General features: G+C 40.9%; 1 protein-coding gene across 3 annotated transcripts; it reads left to right on the plus strand.

The window, feature by feature from the left end:
* Positions 1-174: 174 nt before the first annotated feature.
* Positions 175-17,367, plus strand: fyco1b (FYVE and coiled-coil domain autophagy adaptor 1b). Of its 3 annotated transcripts, none has more exons than XM_061797576.1 (18): positions 175-240; positions 707-782; positions 2,198-2,301; positions 2,762-2,887; positions 4,558-4,664; positions 5,730-5,873; positions 6,546-6,624; positions 6,699-9,107; positions 9,195-9,287; positions 11,554-11,672; positions 11,925-12,092; positions 12,434-12,574; positions 13,231-13,439; positions 13,521-13,674; positions 14,598-14,705; positions 15,205-15,415; positions 15,900-16,009; positions 16,123-17,367. In XM_061797576.1, exons 1-18 carry the CDS (start codon positions 190-192, stop codon positions 16,178-16,180), a joined length of 4,467 nt encoding a protein of 1,488 aa, XP_061653560.1. In that variant the 5' UTR covers positions 175-189; the 3' UTR covers positions 16,181-17,367. The 3 variants fall into 3 exon arrangements, with proteins under 3 accessions (XP_061653560.1, XP_061653561.1, XP_061653562.1); XM_061797577.1 differs by having other exon boundaries at positions 13,521-13,656; XM_061797578.1 differs by having other exon boundaries at positions 204-425.
* The last annotated feature ends 3,373 nt before the right edge of the window (positions 17,368-20,740 follow it).

The following is a 20,740-nucleotide window of genomic DNA, read 5'->3' on the forward strand; positions in this document are numbered from 1 at the left end:
TCTCCACGTTTAATTTAACTATTTATTCATACGATTAAAAAGAAAATAACTAATAACCACTTCTTCTTTTTCTTCTTCTTCATTAATAAACATGCATTTGTATGTTTATTCATAGCTAGTGTCTCAACCAAACTTGATCAGCTTTTGGAGAGCCGTGGATACCCGGTTGGTCAGCGTTACCTGTCAATCATGCGGTCGGACCCGCCTCTAACAGGAGCAGATTTTAGTTTAACAACACAGGTATGAAGTGACCACTCAGGAGAATTTTACGACAGATAAGTCTCATTTTGTCAACCATTACAAAGCTGCGGTATTTTTTTCTTTTATTTTACTATCAGCATGACCGCCATTTTGAGTGTATTAACGTTTTCAAGTACCCGGAAGTGGGGAGGCGATAGCAGGTGTCGCTGGTATAAATAGCAACGGTACGTCTCTCCTCCTCTGACGCGTCGATGTCATGTTTACAGCGGCTCATAAATGACATAAAACATGGACAAAACATGTTTTACCTTTTGTAAAAGATGGCGTTTCTGTAACCTGAGTTGTCGAAAATGTCGCCTGTCAGTTGGGAAAACGAACGCTGCTTTTCCCACAGTAGTTGCTCAGTTTGACCCAATATCAAGTGTCTTCCACATAAAGAAAAAGACAGCAGTGTTGTCTTGTGTTGTGTGAGTAAGAAAGTTTCTTTTTGAAATTCCTCCTACAGAATTGGTGCACAATGGCCACCTCAGGCTCCTCGGTTGGCCATAATCAGCTGCAGAGGGTCATCAAAGATCTCTATGGTAATGAAGATACACAAGACAACAGCATCTTTGCCAGTTAAAATTATTTCATGAAAAGTTTGTCATTGTGGTTGTGTTGTCACTAGCCACGTGGCTAGCATGTCTTCTTCACAGTTCTGACATTCAGGGTTTAAATCACAGCTCCGGCCTTCCTGTGTTGAGTTTGTACATTGTCACACAGTACTCCAGCTTCTTCCTTCATTCTAAAAACATCCATGTTTGGTTCATTGAACACGCTAAATCTGGGGTCACCGACACGGTACACACGGGCACCAAGAAGCCCCCAGCGAGCACCACATGACGTCGCCCGCGTAAAAAAATAGCTCATTGGTGATTTGACATTGTGATTTCCTAGGGATGTTGTAAACGTGGTCATTTGAAAATATAGACGCTTGCAGAGATTTATAGGAATAAAGTGTTGGATATTGATATGTGTCTCTTTTCTACCTTGTTGAATCATTGGTGATAATCTGTTGGATGAAGTCATTAACATGCTGTCTTCACAGTTGTGTGCTGTTGTTTAATATTAATATTAACATAACGTAATTAAAGATAATTTGAGAAAATGTGTTATTTCAGAAGTATGTATCAAACTTGTATCCCTTTGCATTATTTTGTACGCCGTTTATAACATTTTGACTCTCGTCGGGTAACCAAAATATTTAATAAACTACGAGTGTTAGGGTCACTGAAAAGAAATCAAAAGAATTACACTGCCACAAAGTCGTAATATCGCAAGAAAAAGGTACATTTTTGAGCTAAATAGTTAATTATTTAAAAAACTACTCGTACTATTATGAGACAGATATATATTTTTTAAACTTGTATATTTTCAAGATTAAAGTCATAATATTACAAAACTAAAAAGTAATTTTTTATATTGAAATTGTAATATGAGAATAAATAAATTATATTTTTTAGATAAGTCATATTTTCAAGATTAAAGACAATAGTACAAGAATAAATGTGTATTTTCACATGGGGAAGTGAGGGGATGATAGAGGAGCAATTATTTTTTTTGTCTGGGTAAGGATTGGCAATAATCTTGTGAAGTTATGCTTGAGTATAGGTTTGAAAAATAAGAAATACGCCCCAGGTTATTATCAATATCAGGACTTTGAAGCGATTATTGACCTTTTGATTGAAAGGAGTTTTAGTTGCTAATTGTATGCCAGGAATCGAGAGATACAGTACTTGCTTGACGTAGACGAATTCTTCGCATTTGTGGCCAGAATTAGAAATTTACCTGTTTTGATATGACTTTCTTCTCCAAAATATGACTTTATCCTCTTAATAAAGACTTGAATCTCGAAAATATATTACTTTATCCTTGTAAGACTATAACCTTTTTCATATATTTCTCCATTGTAAGAAAAAGAAAATATGTGTGACCCCTCGTTTACTTTTATTTTTAGATGCTGTGTTTCAGCTGAGTCAAGAGCACGAGTACTCGGAGCCCGTGACTGACGACAGCACCAACCTACGCAAGTTCTTCTACAAACTCGAGTACCTGTTGCAGGTATGGTACTTGAGAAGCTTGACACAAACTCAGGACGGGCATAGTAATGGAATTAATGAATTGGTGGGAGGGACTATTTGTGTTTGCCGATTTGTCCGCTTTCTGCACCACGCACACAAACTGACAAATGTGATTTTGGCGGCTTGGGGATGAAGTGTGTTTTATTAAATAAAAAGAGTAGCTCCGCCTCTAGTCATCAGGGCGACTAAAGCCGTACTTCCATTTGACCCCGCAGAAGATGGGGCGGGCTGAGCTGCGACTCATTTGCATGAGCGAGGACCATGCCATCAAAACAGGCTAATTTTAGCGAGGGTTGATAAAGGGAGAGAAGTTTGCTGTAATTTTGAACAAAAGCATGTTTAAGAAACATGGGAATGGTTTAAAATTGTGAAAAAAATGCATATGTATCCTGTGCGCTGTTGATTTGTCCTCAAGTAGTTCTAAACAACACTGTTTCCAGTTTGACCTGAAGGAGAGGACAACCTTTCTCGGCCAGAGAAAAGACTACTGGGATTACTTCTGCGACTGCCTGATTAAGATCAAGGGTGCTAACGATGGCATCCGTTTTGTAAAGTCCATCCCTGAGGTAATCCTGCTCTGCAACACACACACACACACACACACACACACATACACACACTATCACACACACTTGAGACGCAGTATGCCGTATGAGGCAAGCACAGACACAAATACACAGAGCGTATTATCATGTAACTAATCCTGCGGCCACTCACTCTGGACCGATTCACTTGCATTCTTTCACCTGCAACTACTCTTCCTTCCTTCGCTTGTTCCCGGGAATCCACAGTGGTGAGCTTCTCAATCTTAGAGCACAAACTGTGGTTCTAGTCAAACTTGGTAGATTTTTCCGATGAGCTTATGCGCAATTTAAAAGAGGACTTGTTTGGCTCTGTAGTGCGCCTTATAACAAGGTGGATTTGCTTAAACAGATCCAACGACTTCCTTATGGAGACGTTTAGAACTGCTATGTTTTTACGGTATATCTTGTATGGCAAGAAACCATGTTTGGTAACATTGTTAAATCAAAATAGACACCTCACTTACAAAGAAGTAAGGTTACAATACTCATGGACGGGTAATAATTGAATTGAATAGTGATTATAAAGGTTTTGAGAATGACTAAAAATACTTAAAAAGCTCGAAAAATACATTAATTTTACTCAAATATACAAAAATAATACTACAATTATGGGGATAGAATTGTGAATTCCTAAGCATTCCAACAAGTGTAGTCGGCTAACTTGATACCACACATGCACATAAGGCCCACGCGATCCATGTTGGCATCTGTGTTCCAAAAGTCATTTTCCTTTAACGCTCAACAATAATTTTACAGTTTAATTTAAAAATATATTTTAAGGCTTTTAGTTGCCTGGGGTGTTATTCATATATTTTATTTATTATTTATCTTCTGTATTGTGTTTTATTTTTATTTTTTAAATATTTGTATATACTTTTAAAATATTTATTGATGTATTTATTTGATTTCTGATAATAAATCACATTTTTACTCTGCTTTTTGTTTGTGTACTTTTAACCCCTTTTTTTTCTTCCAAGGTTAACGTTTATTAAACATGCTCAAGGCAAATGAGTGTAGGCCATAATATACATAAAGACAACCTCAAGCTCGGTTTGTTGTTAAATAGTAGCTGCCAAAGAAAATAGTTATTAGTATTATTTTCATATGTAACATTATGACTTGCTTCAGCGGGCCATGTTGTATTACATTTTTAGTATATGCCACGGGCCAATAAAACAGTGACTGCGGGCCACACGTGCATCACGTGTAGTCAACTAAGTCATTGCCAAATCTAAAAATGTAGATGACGGGGCTCGTTAGATTTATTCCTAACTCCCTTAGGTCTTTGTTTAATATCAGTCGGTCCCAAATATGAGTAAGTCTCCAGCTGGTGTTCTCACAGCAGACCTAAAAGTCTGTTTCACGTAAATCCCTCCATCTGCTAACGCACCAGAGACGTCAGTTTGCCGTCGGACCGACACGGCAGATTATGGCTCGGTGCGCCGATGAGGCCTGCGGTCAGGCATTTTTTGACACCCCGTCCCAGGAATCTGTTGTTACACAAGCACACGTTTACACAGGTTCATTTGAGATTACAGTTCATTGGATTAGTCAATTTGGATTATAGACAGGATGCCATCTTGTTATCTGTCGTCAAAATTGGGCACATAAAAAGTTCCTTTTTGTGACTCGCGTGTGTGTTGTGTTCTCAGTTAAAAACCTCCCTGGGCAAAGGAAGGGCATTCATTCGCTACTCGCTGGTTCACCAGCGTCTCGCCGACACGCTGCAGCAGTGTCTCATCAATCAGAAAGTCACAAGGTGAGTAGCTGTTTCATACGTCTCATATTTTTATGCCATTTTCAAGAAGCGTGACTTTCGCGTTTCGATTTTATGTCTCAGTTCTCTTTTCACGGATTGAACATACGCCCCGTGCACTCCTACCGCCACTTCTCGCTTCCCAAACTCAAATCAGTAGATTTGCTTCGACCTTTAATGTAACCTTGATGAATGCGAGCTCAAGTCAACCATCTTCCAGTGGAACCCTTTTGTTGTCTGTATCTGCACATGATTCCTCGATTTGTGATGGTATTGGCATATGGGAGTTTGAGGTTATGAATGGTAACACACTAGTCTGCACAATGGCGTAGGAAGACGTGATCACGTGGCACAAAAAATGCATGCTCACATCCCGCCATAGTTACTGTTTGTCATTTGTTTTATATTCATAGAATTGTGTTTCATAAAAATATGTACTGTTATTATGGCTTAGAAAAACTTGTTTATTACTCTTCAAGAAAAAAGAAAACAAATAGCATTGAGAAAATAGTCATGTTTTTCGAGAAAAAGTTGCGTAGAAAAATGTCATAGGAGCTTTTTTCGAAAAGTTTTTTTTGTATACAGGGGGTCTTCAAATTATGATGGTCCCAACAGACGAGGTGTTTGTTGATATTTTTCTGCCTTCCTCCTCAACAGAGTCCACACACAAGCACGCTGACTCTTCCCAGTTGCTGTGGCCCAACATGGAGTGTTAATACACTCCATGTTGTTAATGCAAATTGCAAAACCATGTGATTAGCAATTAATCGACGTCACACGCTGACCGTCATTGCGTCATCACTTCAGAGAATCTACTAATCGGTTCAGCCCCTATTGTGAAGCGGCGTAATAAGTGGTCACTTGGCACAAAAAGGCCTGCCCAGTTAATGCCCTATTTGCTGTTTTTCTAGAATATGTCGCATTCCGACTCGCGTACAAATTTTATTTACGTAAATTCCCACCATATGTCATAAACTACAGACCCCAGTTGAACACACCAGTTATTATCAACCACCACCAGTGGCAATCTATAGGTAATGTTTTCCTATAAAATGTTGTCTTCCTTAGTGACTGGTATTACGCCCGGAGTCCCTTCCTCGACTCAAGCCTCACCTCGAACATCATTAATCACCTCTACGAGCTCAATCAAATCCAATTTGACGTTGCAGCCCAAGGTTACGATCTCGACATCGATTGGCCGGCCTTTGCCAGGTAAATGGTGCTCACTTGTATTTTTTTTTTGCAGATGGAACCTTGACTCTTGACATGGTGATTTTTAACATCCTAAAGACCGTATAAAGTGAATTGAGTAATTGGTTTCTAAATACATTATACATGTTTAAATGTGTGAGTTAAAACATTAAAGGTAGCTGCTGAAAACACTTTCAAAGACTTTAAGCAGATATATTTTCACGGCTCAAACATTTAGGGATGGGTCGGCATGAGAAAGATGTAGACGTAGTGGTATTTGATTGACAGTTGACAGGGGCATGGTATCAGTGCATTATTCAGCGGGCACATGCATAGCATTCGAAAGTGGAGAGGATGGCTTGATTTTTCAAGTTTTTGAAGCCTGTGTTTATATACTTAGCGATTATTATTATTTTTTGTACATTTTTGTAATTTTTTTAAATCATCCAAAGTTAGGTAGGTTGTTAACAACACTCTTCTCTGTGGTGTGTCAAATTGATGGGACATTTCTTTTCAGTTCACAGGGGCTTTAACTGATTCTTAAAATATGAGCGACCTCACACATTGCAAGGGGGAAAAAGTGTGTCATTACTTGCCGATATAGTGCGTGGTGTAAAGCTAAAAATATCTCCACCGGCATTCACCTGAGTCATTCATATAAACTGTAATTTTCCCCTTTTCGTGACATGAAAGACGGACATTAGGGGCTGGCTCATCATCATTCTTGTGGCGACCCCCCAGTCGTTGCTCCAGCGTCAACAGTCTGGTCCAGGTATAAAGCATTACGCAGGAACTACCTTTTTTGTTTGAATACTATGTGAAGGACCTTTTTCATCTACCATTCAGTCACAGGAGTTTCCAATTCCAGACTTGAGTGTTCTCGGGGACCTTGCTCTGAAAGACCCATCCCCTTGCAGTGTTGCAGAGAATCTCCGCATCCAGCTCGACCAGTCCGAGCTCAGGCAGCAAGAGCTTCTGGGACAGGTAGAGGAATTAGGCAAAGAGGCGGCCGAGCTGAAAGATGTCATCAAGAACCTTAACGGCCAGTTGCTAGCAGCTCAGAAGACCATCAGCTTGCCAAACCCTTCAGAAGTCACTCCTAGCATGGATGTCCGTAACCACTATCAAACGTGTTGGGAAGAAAAAAACTGTGAAATTCAGGACAGACTCGATGCTACTGAGAACAAAAACATGGAGCTTCTCTCTAAGCTGGACGAGACTATTAAAGAAAAGGGCAAACAAACGACAAGCTTCCGCGACTCGGCCTGGAAGATCCAGGAACTCCTGGAGAAACTGAAGTCAACGGAGGAAAAGAGGCTGGAGGCCAAGAGGGAGGCCGAGGACCGAGCCAGGCATTGTGAGCGTGTGTCTCAGGAGCTCAAACTGAGGGAGGAAGAATTGAGGACCTGCACGGAGAAACTGACTGACGTCAAATCCCGGGGCAAGGAGGAGCGCGAGGAGACGCTCAAACGCTTAGAGGAGCTCCAGGGTGCAGTCGGTCGTATTCAGGGCGCGTTGACGCTGAAAGAGAAGGAGAGCGGGAATTTGAGAGCGCAACTTCAGGGCCTGCAGGCTTCGCTGGAGTGCAGAGAACGCCAGGCGGAGGATCTGAGGAGGAGGCTTCAGGAGGAACGTGACGAGATAGAGCGCAGATGTATCGATAGAGATAGCCAGAATGAAACCCTGGAGGTTCACCTGCTGGATTTGCAAAAAACCCTAAAAAGCAGAGACATAGAGCTTTCCGTCAACGCCGAGAGAATCAAGCATTTGGAAGAACACTTGGAGAAGCTGAAGAAAGAAAGTCCAGTTTCTAAACTCGATGAAAACGACGTGAATGCTTTTGAGGAAACCGGGAACATCGATTGCTACAAAGCTCAGTGCTGTGAGCTTAAGGGGATAAATGCTGCGCTACTGCAAGTGGTCAAAAAGAGGGAGGACAGTATTGCCGAGATGACTCGGGGAAGGGAAGCCTTGTTAGACCAGCTCACTACTCTAAGGGCTTCCGAGAAGCACCTGATGGGAAGGGTGGAAGCTGCCGATCTGTGCGTTGAAGATCGCGAGAAGAAGCTTCTGGACGAAAACCGCCATTTAGAGGAGCTTGTAAAGAAGGCTCTTCTTGAGAAGGAGCGATCGGATGCTCAACAGAAGAGTGTGCAGCAGGAAAACCGGGAGCTCCTCGAGGTCCAGTGCTCATTGAAAAAACAACTTGCTGAGGCCCATGAGGAGCTGGACTTGCTAAACGCCAAGTTGTCAAATCTGGACGAGAGCCTCACAGAGTCCCAAAGCAGCCATGCGGAGTTGCTGGTGAAATTCCAGCAAACGGAGGTCAAGCTCAAAGAGCAGATGGCTAAATGTGGTCTTCTGCAGGCTCGTGCTGAGGAGCTAGAGAGCAGGAGCTCGGAGCAGCATGATGAGAAAGGAGCGGCGGAAAGCAATGAAAAAATGCCAAAGCTTCATGAGGAACATTTAACCTCTGAGACCAAAGAGGCTCCGTTCAGGCTCGTGATCGCCGAGGCTCAGCTGGAGCTCAACCTGAGGGAGGTGCACCGCCTCAGGGAGGAGGTGGTGGCGCTCAGGGCTCAGCTCCTGGCTGGGACGGAGGAGAGAATGAAAGCTCAGGCCTTTCAGGAGGTGACCGAGGCCTCCAGAGAGGACCTGCGAGTCTTGGCAGAACAGCTCAAAGGTCAAGTGGAGGAGCTCAACCGACGGCACGTAGACGAGATCCTGCGTTCTCGTGAGCGCGAGGAGGCCCTGATCCGTGAGCGAGACGGCGAGGCTCTGGCTCGGGCGGGCCTGGCTGCCGAGGTGACGGCCTGCAGGGAGGAGCTGCGCAATCTCAAGCAGCGCTACGACGCCTTGTGCCTGGAGAACAGCGACTCCGGGGAGGCCCTGCACCGGGCCAACACTGAAACCGCAGAGCTCGGCGTTCGCGTGTGCATGCTGACGGCCGAGAACGAAGAGGCTCGCCTGCGATGGGAGAACCACTTAGAGAGACAGCAAGCGCGGCAGGAGGAGGCCGCACAGGAGGCGAGCAGGCTGGACGCTTGCGCAGAGCAGCTCCGCCAGGAGAATCGGCAACTTCTCGGAAAGCTCCGTCACCAGGAGGACCTTTGGGCCACAACGCAGAAGCTGCAGGAGATGCTGACCGATGCCCAGGAGGAGGCGGAGACGCTGCAGGAGAGGACCCGCTGGGAGATCGAGGCTCTCCGCCTGGAGCTCAGCAATCAGACTATCAGCCACAGCAGCCAACTGCAGGTCGGTCCAGCAAATCACAGAGCTTCTGGGCTATCAGCAACGCTGTTCGCACGATAATAGTCATGATACCTTTGTTTGGTCATTCAGAGTGTCAACGAAGAGTTAATGGAGGAGAGGTTACAGATGATGAGCGAGCAGGAGAAAACAGTTGACGTGGAGAAGAAACTAAAGCGCTTGGAGGTGAGAGGATACCTTGCACAACTCCATGCAGATTTCTTTTAACTTTGACACTAGCTGTTATTCTTTAGGAAGCAGTACAAGGGGCATGCTGAAATGAAAACTTATATACGGAGTTGAAGTCATAGATGTTCAAAAATGAAGTTGGATATTTTCAATATTTAAGTCATATTGTTTTCGGCATAGTCATTGTAACAAGTGAATTTCAAAATACTTCCATTAACTTGATGAGATCATCTATTTGCATTGTTACACAGTTAACAAACTGCTCCTCTATCTTCCCCTCATAAAATATGACTTTATTCTTGTAATGGTGAAACTTTTTATCTTGAAAATATACAGCGTTTTCTTAAATATATAACTTAATCTCCAAAAATAAACTTATTTCTTAAAAATATCTGGCCTTATTCTCTTAATATTACAAATTTAATTTTGACAATATTCAACTTTTTATCTAGAAAAAAATATAAAACTTGATCTAAACAATATCCAACTTTAGTCCTCTAGTATTATGACTTTTATTTATGACATGAATTTATTGTATTCTCTTGATGTTGACTTCAATCTCAAATATTAAACTTTTTCTTGCAAAATAATTGCTTTTCTTCAAAATATACAACTTGATTTCCGTAAGATTACGACTCTAATCGCTCAGTTATTTTGTTTTATTTTTAGTGTATCCCTAAAATGTCTTTATTGTCACAACTCAATCAATCAATCAAACAAACGTCATTTATAGAGCATTTTTAATAGAATGATATGCAAATCTCAAAGAGTTTTACGAGTAGGGTTGGGCATCCTTTGAATTTGAACGATTCCGGTTCCGATTCCTTATTTCGATTCTGGTTCCAAACAATTCTTGATTCCGATTCTTTTAGGGGGCTGGGTCAAAAAAGTCTGCATGGTTTAAATAAAAGATGAACATCCATTTTCTTAGCAGCCCGCAGCATAGACTAAAATGAACATTTGACTCGAGGTTCTGAATAACCAGTATCAATATCAAACCTAAAACCTTTGTGGAACTAGCCTAACTGACTTAATATTCATTAATTAATGTTTCAGCTAAAAGTTAAGAAAAGCATTGTTAAAATAGGAACCAAATGCTATAAAACGCTGCTTCCTTTCCCTACCTAGTTGCTACGGTGACGTTTTAGCCTGATGTTAAATTCAGTTTTTGTTGTTGTTGTTGTTTTGTTTTTTGTCGTCAGCGCTTACGTTGGTTTGAATACTAAAATAAACGTTAAAAACCATCAGTGCAAGCAACCATTTACCTTGTTAACTGTCTCACTGTTGGCATGGACTTATTTTATTGTTTCACTCACTCAGTTGACTGAGAGTTGACTTCACTGAAGCTCTGCGCGGTGTAGGCTGAAGCTCGGCGCGTGTCAGACGCTGCACATCGTGAAAGCCTCCTTTGCACAATGTAATCTTATTCCAAGTATTGCACTGAGGTGACTGGTCATTAATTTAAACAAATTTAAGACACACTTTGTTCGCCGCAGCCGCCGTTGGGCACAAGCACGTCATCGTGCGCGTTCTTCATCGTTGGTTTTCGCCGCTTCTTCGTTGGTTTTCGCCACTTCTTCCTCCCGGCTGAAGGACGAGGCATCGAAACTGGGAACCGAGATTTTTAAATTTGAGTTAGTCCTGGGTGCAATCGGTTCTCGATTCTCGATGCTCGACCCTATTTACAAGTAGCTAAAATCGGTCTCCTCTCGCCACTCATTCACACAGATACATACATGCATGCACACACATGCAGTTAAATTAATAATAATAATAATTATTATAATTCACTGCCCTATGACATAACAAGGGAAGTAATCACAATGCTCATGTCTCAGGCATTCACTCTGATGTGATCCAGTACAAGAGATGTACCAAAAATGTATCCTTTACAAAGATAATAATGCTCAGTTTTGATTGACAGTCACAGAGCTATATTAATTATACACCAGTGAGATACAGTGGCTTTATAGTTGTCTCAGAGATTTTTTTGGGGGGGGGGGAGGGGGACATTTTGAGAGTTTACAACAGTACTAAAGTAGTGAAAAAAAAAATATATATATAAAATATTTCAGAACTTCAAAGTATAAGTAACTACAACCACAGTAAGTAACATTTTAAATAATTAGGTTTTTGACAGTATGGATCAAAATTGAGCATTATTGCCTTTTTTTTTCAGACAGAATTGTGGATGCAACTCTCTAGAGCTGTTCCATTTATCTTTGCATTAAAACATCATGTAACTGTATGTGACCGTTGCTAGGCTGAGGCGCAGAGATACCGGCAGCACCTCGCTGAGAAAACCATCCAGATGGCCCAGTCGGAAAATCTCCTTCAGCAGAAAGAGGACGAGCTAATCCATCTGAGAAAGAATTTATCAAGGCGAGACATTGTTTGTATTGATAGCATATCATCCGGTTTGATTGGAATTAAAGATGCTACTTTTTTTGGTGTAAACCATGTTTATTGAGAGGTAATGGTTGTTTGCAATCATCCATGTGTTTGTTATTCCTCAAGGATTCTTTTGTTTCTACAATTTAAGGGTACAAATAACAACTGCACGGAGGCCACTTGGGAATTCTTGTTAATAGATTTTTGCTTCTTGTCACTAATCAACCGGTATTTTACGCGTAGATGCCAGGAGGAGCTCGACGTGGCTCAGCGGGCCTGTCAGGAGCTGAGGGATACTTTGAAAAGGGTGACGCTGGACAAGCAGAACTTCGACCTGAGGACAGCTGCCGAACTCGATGACCTCTATCGCACCAAGGTTAACCTGGAGGAAAGGCTCGTGGAGCTCATCAGGTACGTGGGTGCTTTTTTTTTTGGCATTGTATGTGACTGACAATTGTTCTTTCTCTTCAATTCTTAGTTTGCTGCATTTGTGTGTTAATTCAAAGGATTCAAAAGCCTTGTTGTCATGGACATGTTCTGTATATCATAAAAGGACACACGAAAAAGTCTCAAGGACCCATGCATGAATTGAATCGGAAGGCGGCAATTATGTTTTTTTCCAGAATATTCCGGTCAAATTCCAAATCGTTGAGCTTTTACTGTATATTTTTTTTATTACATAGCATCACAGCCAGCCATATTGTATCATGTCGCCTAGTGCTTATGGACTTTTAAGCGTTATATTTGTACAGGGACAAAGACGTGCTGTGGCAGAAGACAGACGCGCTCGAGTTTGAGCAGAAGCTGCGCGATGAAGAGACAGAGCGTGACGTCAACTACTGCCTGGGCTGCCACACCCCGTTTGGCTGGTGGCTCCGGAAGCACAACTGCAGGTCAGACAGATGCCACATTAGACTTGCCACACTGTGCATTAGGTGTTCAATAAAGCATTCTCCATCATTTAGCAGTGCTTAAAAAAAATGTGTGTGTGTGTATGTATATATACATATATATATATATATATATATATATATAAAAGAGGGCTCCTTAATGTAAAATATATTTCAAATAAATAAATGAAAAAGTTCAAATTAAAAATATACTTTTTTCAAATAATTAGATAAGATAAAGTATACATGTTATTCAATAGTCATTTTCTATTTTTTTTTTAAAAACAATAAGACCAGCAGTAGTTTAATAAAAAAAAATATATTTTTTCAGAAATCAAAAACTGACTGAATGTAATTTTTGTTTTTTGAATAATTAACGCAAATAATGCATGTTATTAAAATAAATATTAAAAAAGAAAAGCAGAAGTTTAATTTTCAATTTTTAATATTAAAGGATTTCCTAAATTAAATTAATTTGAGTTGCAGCGTAATACGGGGGTTAATTTAGAAATAATGTAATGTAATGTCATCAGCCTTTTATAGGTATAAATAAATTTATATTTATTACCATATCATAAGGTGCTGCTTGAAATGTTATTTTTAAATTGCATATTAAAAAATTACAGAATAGCGACTGACTTTGACTTTTTTTCCTCCAGATTTTGTGGCCGCCCCTTCTGCTACTACTGCCTGACCAACGCAACGAGCCACCAGCCGGGCGGCACCAGAGAGCGCTGCTGCCGGGACTGCTGCCACCAGCGCAGCGCAGAGGCTGAGCGCCCCCTGCAGGAGGACGCCATCACCAGCACGCCTGGCTCGGCGTTCAGTCGTCTGCTGCAGCCTCTGAGAGCCGTGACGAACGTTTTGGGTAAAGGAAGAGTCTGGTTTTGGTCATAAATGACACAATGTGCAATTTTGTTGATTATGGAATATGGTGTGTATTCTCCAGGGGCAGACGAAGGCGACAAACTGGAGGATGGCTTGTTCGACATCATCACAGAGGAGGAAGTGAGCGGCGTCTCTGACGGTGACTCGTTTACCACTGCCTGCTCTCCTGGACATGGACAGCAGGAGGCAGCACATCTGTGCGTATCTCATTTTGCGTGGGTGCTGCCTTTGAATTCCAACCTCAGAAACTGAGCTAACAAATAAGAATTCCTGCAACATCATTGCCGTTTAGATTGTAGTTTGAAGGCCCGACTATAGAAATATACTTGTATGCACAAAAGTATTAGGACAATGAGGCATTCATTCAGAAAGCCATTTGTGAGGTCGCAGGTGCTGGATATTATAATCTTTAATTTAGTTTATCCTGAAGGTGTTTGGGGGATTTCTTCCAGACTAAACTCTTCCAAGCATATCTTCATGCACTAGGAACAGAAAAGGTTCTTCCGGCAAACCGTTTCCACAAAGTTGGAAGCTGAAAATTGTCCACAACGTCTTGATAGTTTTGTCCAAAACATCTCAACTGATTTCTAAAATGTAAGAGACCCCATACATGACGAGCGAAAAATATCAATTGTGGTGTACTTGAGATGACCAACACAGCACACACACCAATATCGCTAATCTCCTGCTCCAAATCAGATGATTTTTGTAGTACCAAGACTGACCTGTGGCAGTCAGGATGGTGCCACAAGACATTCAGACTCCCAGAAAAAAACAAGAACAGGAAAGAGTAGCATCAGAAAAAGAAATAGAAGCTAGGCTAACTGTTAACTTTTCTGGTACTTACATCACAGTTGCGAAATTTCCATGTCATTTTTTATCATTGACTGTTGTCTGTCTTCGGCTATTCTCCACTCGGTGCTGACCACGCTCATAAAGATCGTAAAGGTTTAACATTTTCGATTGTCGACTGTTTTCCGAGCTGAATGGGGATGAAAAAGCACTCTTAACACAGCCCACACAACAGGGTAATTCTCAGGATAATCTTTTAGAGACGTCCGACAATCTGGCCTTTGCTAACTTTGATTGGAGGCTCAAATTAGCCCCTGACTCTGTATGATTTCCTTCTCCTGTGCAGAAGCAGCAGCAGCGCCAGCCCAGGAGAGTTCCCATCCGAAGACCCCCAGGACCGCCGTGGTGCTGTGCAGGATGCCGAGATCTGCCTCCTCAAGTCGGGAGAGCTGACGTAAATTTTTCAATTTATTAAAAAAAATGTACACCACAGCGTTTCATTTACATGCTGTCACACGGCTGGACGGCAGAAGCAAGTTGTTTTGTTATGTTTTGGGTTTTGTTTAATGTCAAAATGGGAAGTGAGAATTGATGTGAAACGAATGAAATGTAACGCTTACGCAGTGAATGACATGACAAAAGCTTACAAAGAGAACACTCACTTTGCTGGAGCCAAAGAAACAAATGCTCACCAGGCAAATTTAGAGAAATATTATCATTATTACGTTTGAAGAACTCAAAGAAAATTGGTGCCCAAAGTGGGATGCAGGCAGGACGGTACAGTGTACTAGTGGTTAGCACGTCTGCCTCACACTTCTGAAATTTGGGAATCTAATCTCTGCTCCAGCCTTACTGTGTGTAGTTTGGATGTTCTCCCCCTTGGTTGGGTGAGTTTTCTTCAGGTACTCCGTCTTGCATGATGACACTTTGGCGTTTGTGGTCTTTTGCTTTAGGTTGGCGTCTCGCTTCGCGGTGGACGACATTTTGGACTTCGGTGACAGCTCGCGGGAGCTCTTCATCAAGTCGAGCTGTTACAGCACCGTGCCCATCAGCGCGGGCTGGCCGGGCGTCACCGTCGCTTGGACGTTTACCTCAGAACCCAAAGGCATCTCCTTCAGTGTCGTTTTCCAGGAGAGTGTGCAGACCCCACTCGAACAGGCTAAGGTGACGCGCTGGCATACACACACACACACACACAAAATATATTTGTTTGTCAGTAGTGCTTGGATTATTGTTTTTTTAACTGCTTGTTTACACATATTTTGATCTCTGGAGCCCCTGAACCCTATCAAGTGTGACATTACACAAATGCTTATTTCAGAAAATGTGTCTTTTAGCAAGCCGTTCTCAATTTGGCAAGACGTTCTACTGTTACGTCTGAGTCTAGCTCATTTAGATTAGCACCGATGACAGCTACCTGGGCACAGAGCCGCTATTTTCCTTTTTCTCAAATGATGGCAGGACTACAGTGGACCCCCAAGACACAGATACAGGACAGCATCCCCAATACCGTCTGCTCTAAACAGGGCTGTTTAGAGAGGCTGATAAGTGTACTGTACTGACATTTTATGAAGACTCCTGGCAACTGTTTTAATTTGTGGAAAAGTGGCGTAATATGTCTCCTTTAAATGAGTCTGCCCTTTGTCAGGTGTTGATCCCGCTGACTCGCTGCAACTCCCACAAGGAGACAATAAAGGGAGAAATGAAAGTCCGAAAACCAGGAGAGTACACACTCATCTTTGATAACTCCTTTTCAAGGTTAGTCCACATGTGCTTGAATCACCACAGTTTGTTTTTTTTCCCCATCTTTTTTTTCTGAAGCTTTTAGCAGGAAGCATCAATACCCGGTGTAACATGCTCCTGTCGTCCAGGTTCATCTCCAAGCGGGTGATTTATCATCTGGCTGTGGACGCAGGTGGCCTTCCGTGAGAGCAAAAGCAAGTCAAACAGGTGATGATGCATCCATCAACGCTGTCGGGAGTGTAAGGTAACTTGAGGCAGAGTCTACTTGATGCACTGCAACCTCGGTGAAAGCTGAGGGCACTTTAGAAACATCATGGACTCAGGCACATCGGATGATGAAGTCATAGGAACACAGTGGAAAACACATTGACAGTTATTAATCTATTGAATTAGACCGTACGTTACCTTTTTATTCATGTCTGTGGTAGAATTAAGCATAAAGTGTCACCTATTAAGGATAACCAGCGCACATTGAGGTTTTTACTCCATCACTGCACACCGACCAATTTTTTCTGGAAGTTTTATTATATTAATGCTGCGAGCATTCAAGCCTTGAGACAAATGAGCTATTGATTCGGTTCAGTTACTTATCAGTTGTGAAAGATTGGACTTTTCCTGCAAAAAGAATAAAGGCGAGATCATGGACAAAAAAACAACAACAACGTTGACGTCATGGAATCGCTGTAAAATTCAAGAACTCAAGTGTATGTTTGTGTGGTTAAAGGGGAGTGGATATGGAATGTTAACCACCGTTATAGTCGTTATTCATTTTTGGGGTGGGGGGGGGGGGAGATTTCAAGCATCCACATACTGTTTCTTATTTGCTATTTCTAGTTGAAACTTTTTTTTTTTTTTTTTTTATAACTGGTCACTGAATAAGGCTACTGCTGTTACAATGGGAATGTATGAAGAGAGACTGGAGCACATTTCCCACTATGAGTTGGGATCTATCGCATTTCAGTGAATGCAATTTGGTATTGTCTGAGAGATTTCTGTTATCATCTTTATTGTTCCATAAAAAATAATAAGATGATAATTCCAGAAAATGTATTTGTTGTGAGATCAACATTGTTCATCACATTGATGCAAAAAAAATAACCTTAATTGTTGTATTCACAATACCAACAAAAGTTATGATATTGGTATTTTTGATGTAACACAATTGTACTATGAGCCTTTACTGGAGGAGAATCGCTCGCTAAATGTGTCCAAAACATGATCTTGATTTACATTTCCCTATGGTTGCCTTCTACTACTGTCAAAAGTGATTTATAATTGGGTTTGGTGTGATGCAATTATGATTACCACTGTAGAGATGCAGTATTATCATATTCTGTATGTGCTTATTTGTATTCTTTAAACCAATGACCGTGTATGTCATTTATCATTTATTTGCTTGTTAGTACTAAGAATGTGTACATTGCTCCAGTATGAGCTATGAAGGGTTAAAAAAAAAAAAAGAACACTTACACTGATTTTCAACTTGAAATATCGATTTAAGTTTGATGAACAAAGAAAAGTCTTCATAGAATGTAACGGAAAAACACAGGGTTAAATGTAACCATGAAGCAAAATATATAAAGTGTCTCCTAACTATCGTTATATGCCCTGTAAACAAATTTGAGGTACGGCCTGTACTAGCGGTTCAGTCGCTATTTGAGGAAATATGGTATTTTGGGGGTGACCAATCCCTTCCTTTTTCCTATCTTTGCCTATTGTGAGTGGTCGACTGTTTTGGCTTGCAAGTATGGCAGCATCCCCGCCTCCTCTATCTTTGGGTTCAATTGATTATGCAACCACTTTGTGGTGCTGCTTTCTTCCTCCTTATCATCTTTCCCCATATCGCATATTGCATGTATTGATCCAGGGCACGTTGTGTTTCTTCAGTGGAGCTATTAATAGATGCTGCCCCTGCATGCAGCTATGAAACCCCACAATGAGCAATGAGAATGTTCTCTATCGATGATATTTAAATCCACTGTAGTCCTGAACTCTCATTGAGCCAGGCAGGCGGATCAGCATTGGGTTGGCAGGGCAGCAGCACACGTGTCAGCTTCCAGGAAAAGGTTTTGACGTGCACAGGCCTTGTTTCATCCATGGGTGAAGCGGCTCCTATTTCATCATACACTGGGTGAACTGGCGTGTGTGTGAATATCAGCGAGGCTTGCAGTTCGCTGCATCTTTAAGTATATAAAAATAAATGTAGTCGGCGTGCACGTGGGTGTGCACAGGCATTTAACAGCGTGTGCGCACGTGCGAATGTGCCCATTTGCAAATGGAGAACCAGCATTAGCATGCAGCGTGCACGCACACACCTACATGCACGGCCGCGAGAGACGAAAGGAAAAGAGAGCAGAGCGTGGTAGCGGACGGGTGATTGTGACATGATTTACAATGAGATCATTAACCTTGAGGAACAGCAGCGGCCTCTGTCAGACGGACACCTAGCTAGAACAACACCTCACGCGCACACACAATATACCGAGCAAGAACACACACTGGGTTACGAAAAACATTTTTAAGTTGTCTATGTTTTCTCACCTGATTGTGGATAATTTTGCATCTCTGAATCCAAAAATGACAATCACCGTTTCTCTTGTTCAGGTCAGGATTTCATGCCAACTTGTTAGGAGTTGATTCATCAAATGTTACAAACTTTGCTTACTGTAAATTGAATAGTAGACATTGACAAAAGTAAATTAAACCTGTATATTGAATGTTATGTCATCATTGGTCAAAATTTAGGGCATGAACCTCTAAAGCGAAAGTACCTGTACATGTAAAACAAAAACATGTGGCCATAGTTCAAAAAGTTGACCTGATTGAGCAAAACCAATGTGATATTCGAATTCGGCACATCAAAGTTTTCCTAAATCAACTTGGACAATAAGATGCAATAACTAATTACATGTAATCAGATTACAGAAATGAATTACAAAATGTATGTAATGTTTTATTTACATTTTACACAATGTCCCAACTTCATTGGAATTGGGGTTGGTAAATCAATAATTGAGCAACTTGTCCTGCTGTGCTGCACTCGAGACGTTCCGGACCTCGCACACTCTGTAGCTTCTATGTTAGCGTCGCAACAATTGTCTCTCCCTTTGTGCCACTTCATTATCATAAGTGAATAAAGAGGCTCCAAGACAATAGAGAGCAGAGGACACATCAACGCTGACATCAACCTGTCTCTCTAATATGTGTATGTGCACCTCCATTACCTCCATCTGTCTGCAGGTTTGTGATTATCTGTGTGTGTGTGTGTGTGTCTGTCACCCGTCCTAAACCCAAGCAGCCCCCTGTTGTGTTAATGTCAGGCCTGTGTCAGTTAGTTTGTTGTTAAACATAGAATGGATTCAATCCTGAGTGCTGATTCTTGGGGTATCAATCTCTAGCTATCACTTACTGCGTCCCAACTGGAAACTCTCAGGGAAGTTCATTTGTAGTACTTTGATGTCCCAGATTACAGTTTTCATTAAATTTTCCCCCCCCCCCCACCAGGCGAGTGTTTTAGTAGTAGTTCTGTAGTACTGGTAGTTTTAATAGTCGTAGTATAAATGTGCTTTTTAGTGTTTTTACTTAAGCAGCTGCAGTGGAACACAACTATGAGAACTGGGAGACTCAACCAACTCAACAGGAAGTAATCCTTTGGTGTTTAAAACAACAAACAAAACAAAAACCAGGAGATTAAAAGACTGAAAAGACACATTCCATTACAAGAAAAGCAAAAACCGTTTTCATCAGCTATTTATATTAGTCTTGCTTGGTGAACCTTCAAAGTAACACTGAAAATTTGTATTAAAAAAAAAAAAATCACAACTATGTAATATAAAATATGTACATTTTAATATCCATCCATCCATCCATTTTCTGAGCCGCTTCTCCTCACTAGGGTCGCGGGCGTGCTGGAGCCTATCCCAGCTGTCATCGGGCAGGAGGCGGGGTACACCCTGAACTGGTTGCATTTTCATATATAAAGAAATATTAAAATATATGTATAATTGTGATTTTGACTGACAAATAACTATTTCACTCCAAATTTAAAAAGGTAATGTATAATGTTTATAAAAACAAAAACAGACACACATCTCTATAAAACTATAACTATAATTAACTAGGATATATATTTTGCATAAAAAATACAATATTCAAAAACATGTTTGTTCTATAAAAATGTCCAAAATGTAATGTAAAAAATATTTAAATAAAAAAAAACTGATATAGTAAAAAAAAAAACAAAAAAAACAAATCTGTATGAAAATTCTAAAAAAAAAAAGTGTTACACTCAAGTTCGTCAATAGTGCTTTTTGTACAATAGGAAAAATGTATATATACCATGACTGTAAATCAAAATTTTACATGCAGGTCTGTTCCACTCCAATTATATCATATTGAATGCGGATGACTTTACTGTCGAACAACCTGTACAATATATGCTACGGATGTGATGCACTTAATAGCTTGATTCATTATATATTTAAAATACAGTATGAATAAATAAAAAAAATATATATATAATTATTATTAAAAAAAGATGTATCCATACAGTACATGCAGAATATAACTCGTTATTCCTTCTCATCTCTCACAATGTTATCTGATGGATGCTCCTTCCCAGAAACAAGCTTCCACCTTTTTCCCAATTTCATATGTACGCGTGTCCACAGGTGTCACATAATGTTTCCAAGCAATGCGCTGTTATCATATTGCTTTGTGTCTTTATATAACTTATCTATATGCAGC

The sequence above is a fragment of the Phyllopteryx taeniolatus genome, chromosome 14 (genome assembly GCF_024500385.1).
Source record: "Phyllopteryx taeniolatus isolate TA_2022b chromosome 14, UOR_Ptae_1.2, whole genome shotgun sequence".
Classification (NCBI taxonomy): Eukaryota; Metazoa; Chordata; class Actinopteri; order Syngnathiformes; family Syngnathidae; genus Phyllopteryx; species Phyllopteryx taeniolatus.

Bases quoted from the DNA above. Each gene is read 5' to 3' on its own strand.
- fyco1b (XM_061797576.1), top strand. From the start codon at position 190: ATGCGGTCGGACCCGCCTCTAACAGGAGCAGATTTTAGTTTAACAACA. The intron at 783-2,197 runs GTAATGAAGATA...TTTTATTTTTAG, and splicing joins GGTCATCAAAGATCTCTATG to ATGCTGTGTTTCAGCTGAGT. The intron at 14,706-15,204 runs GTAAATTTTTCA...CTTTTGCTTTAG, and splicing joins CTCAAGTCGGGAGAGCTGAC to GTTGGCGTCTCGCTTCGCGG.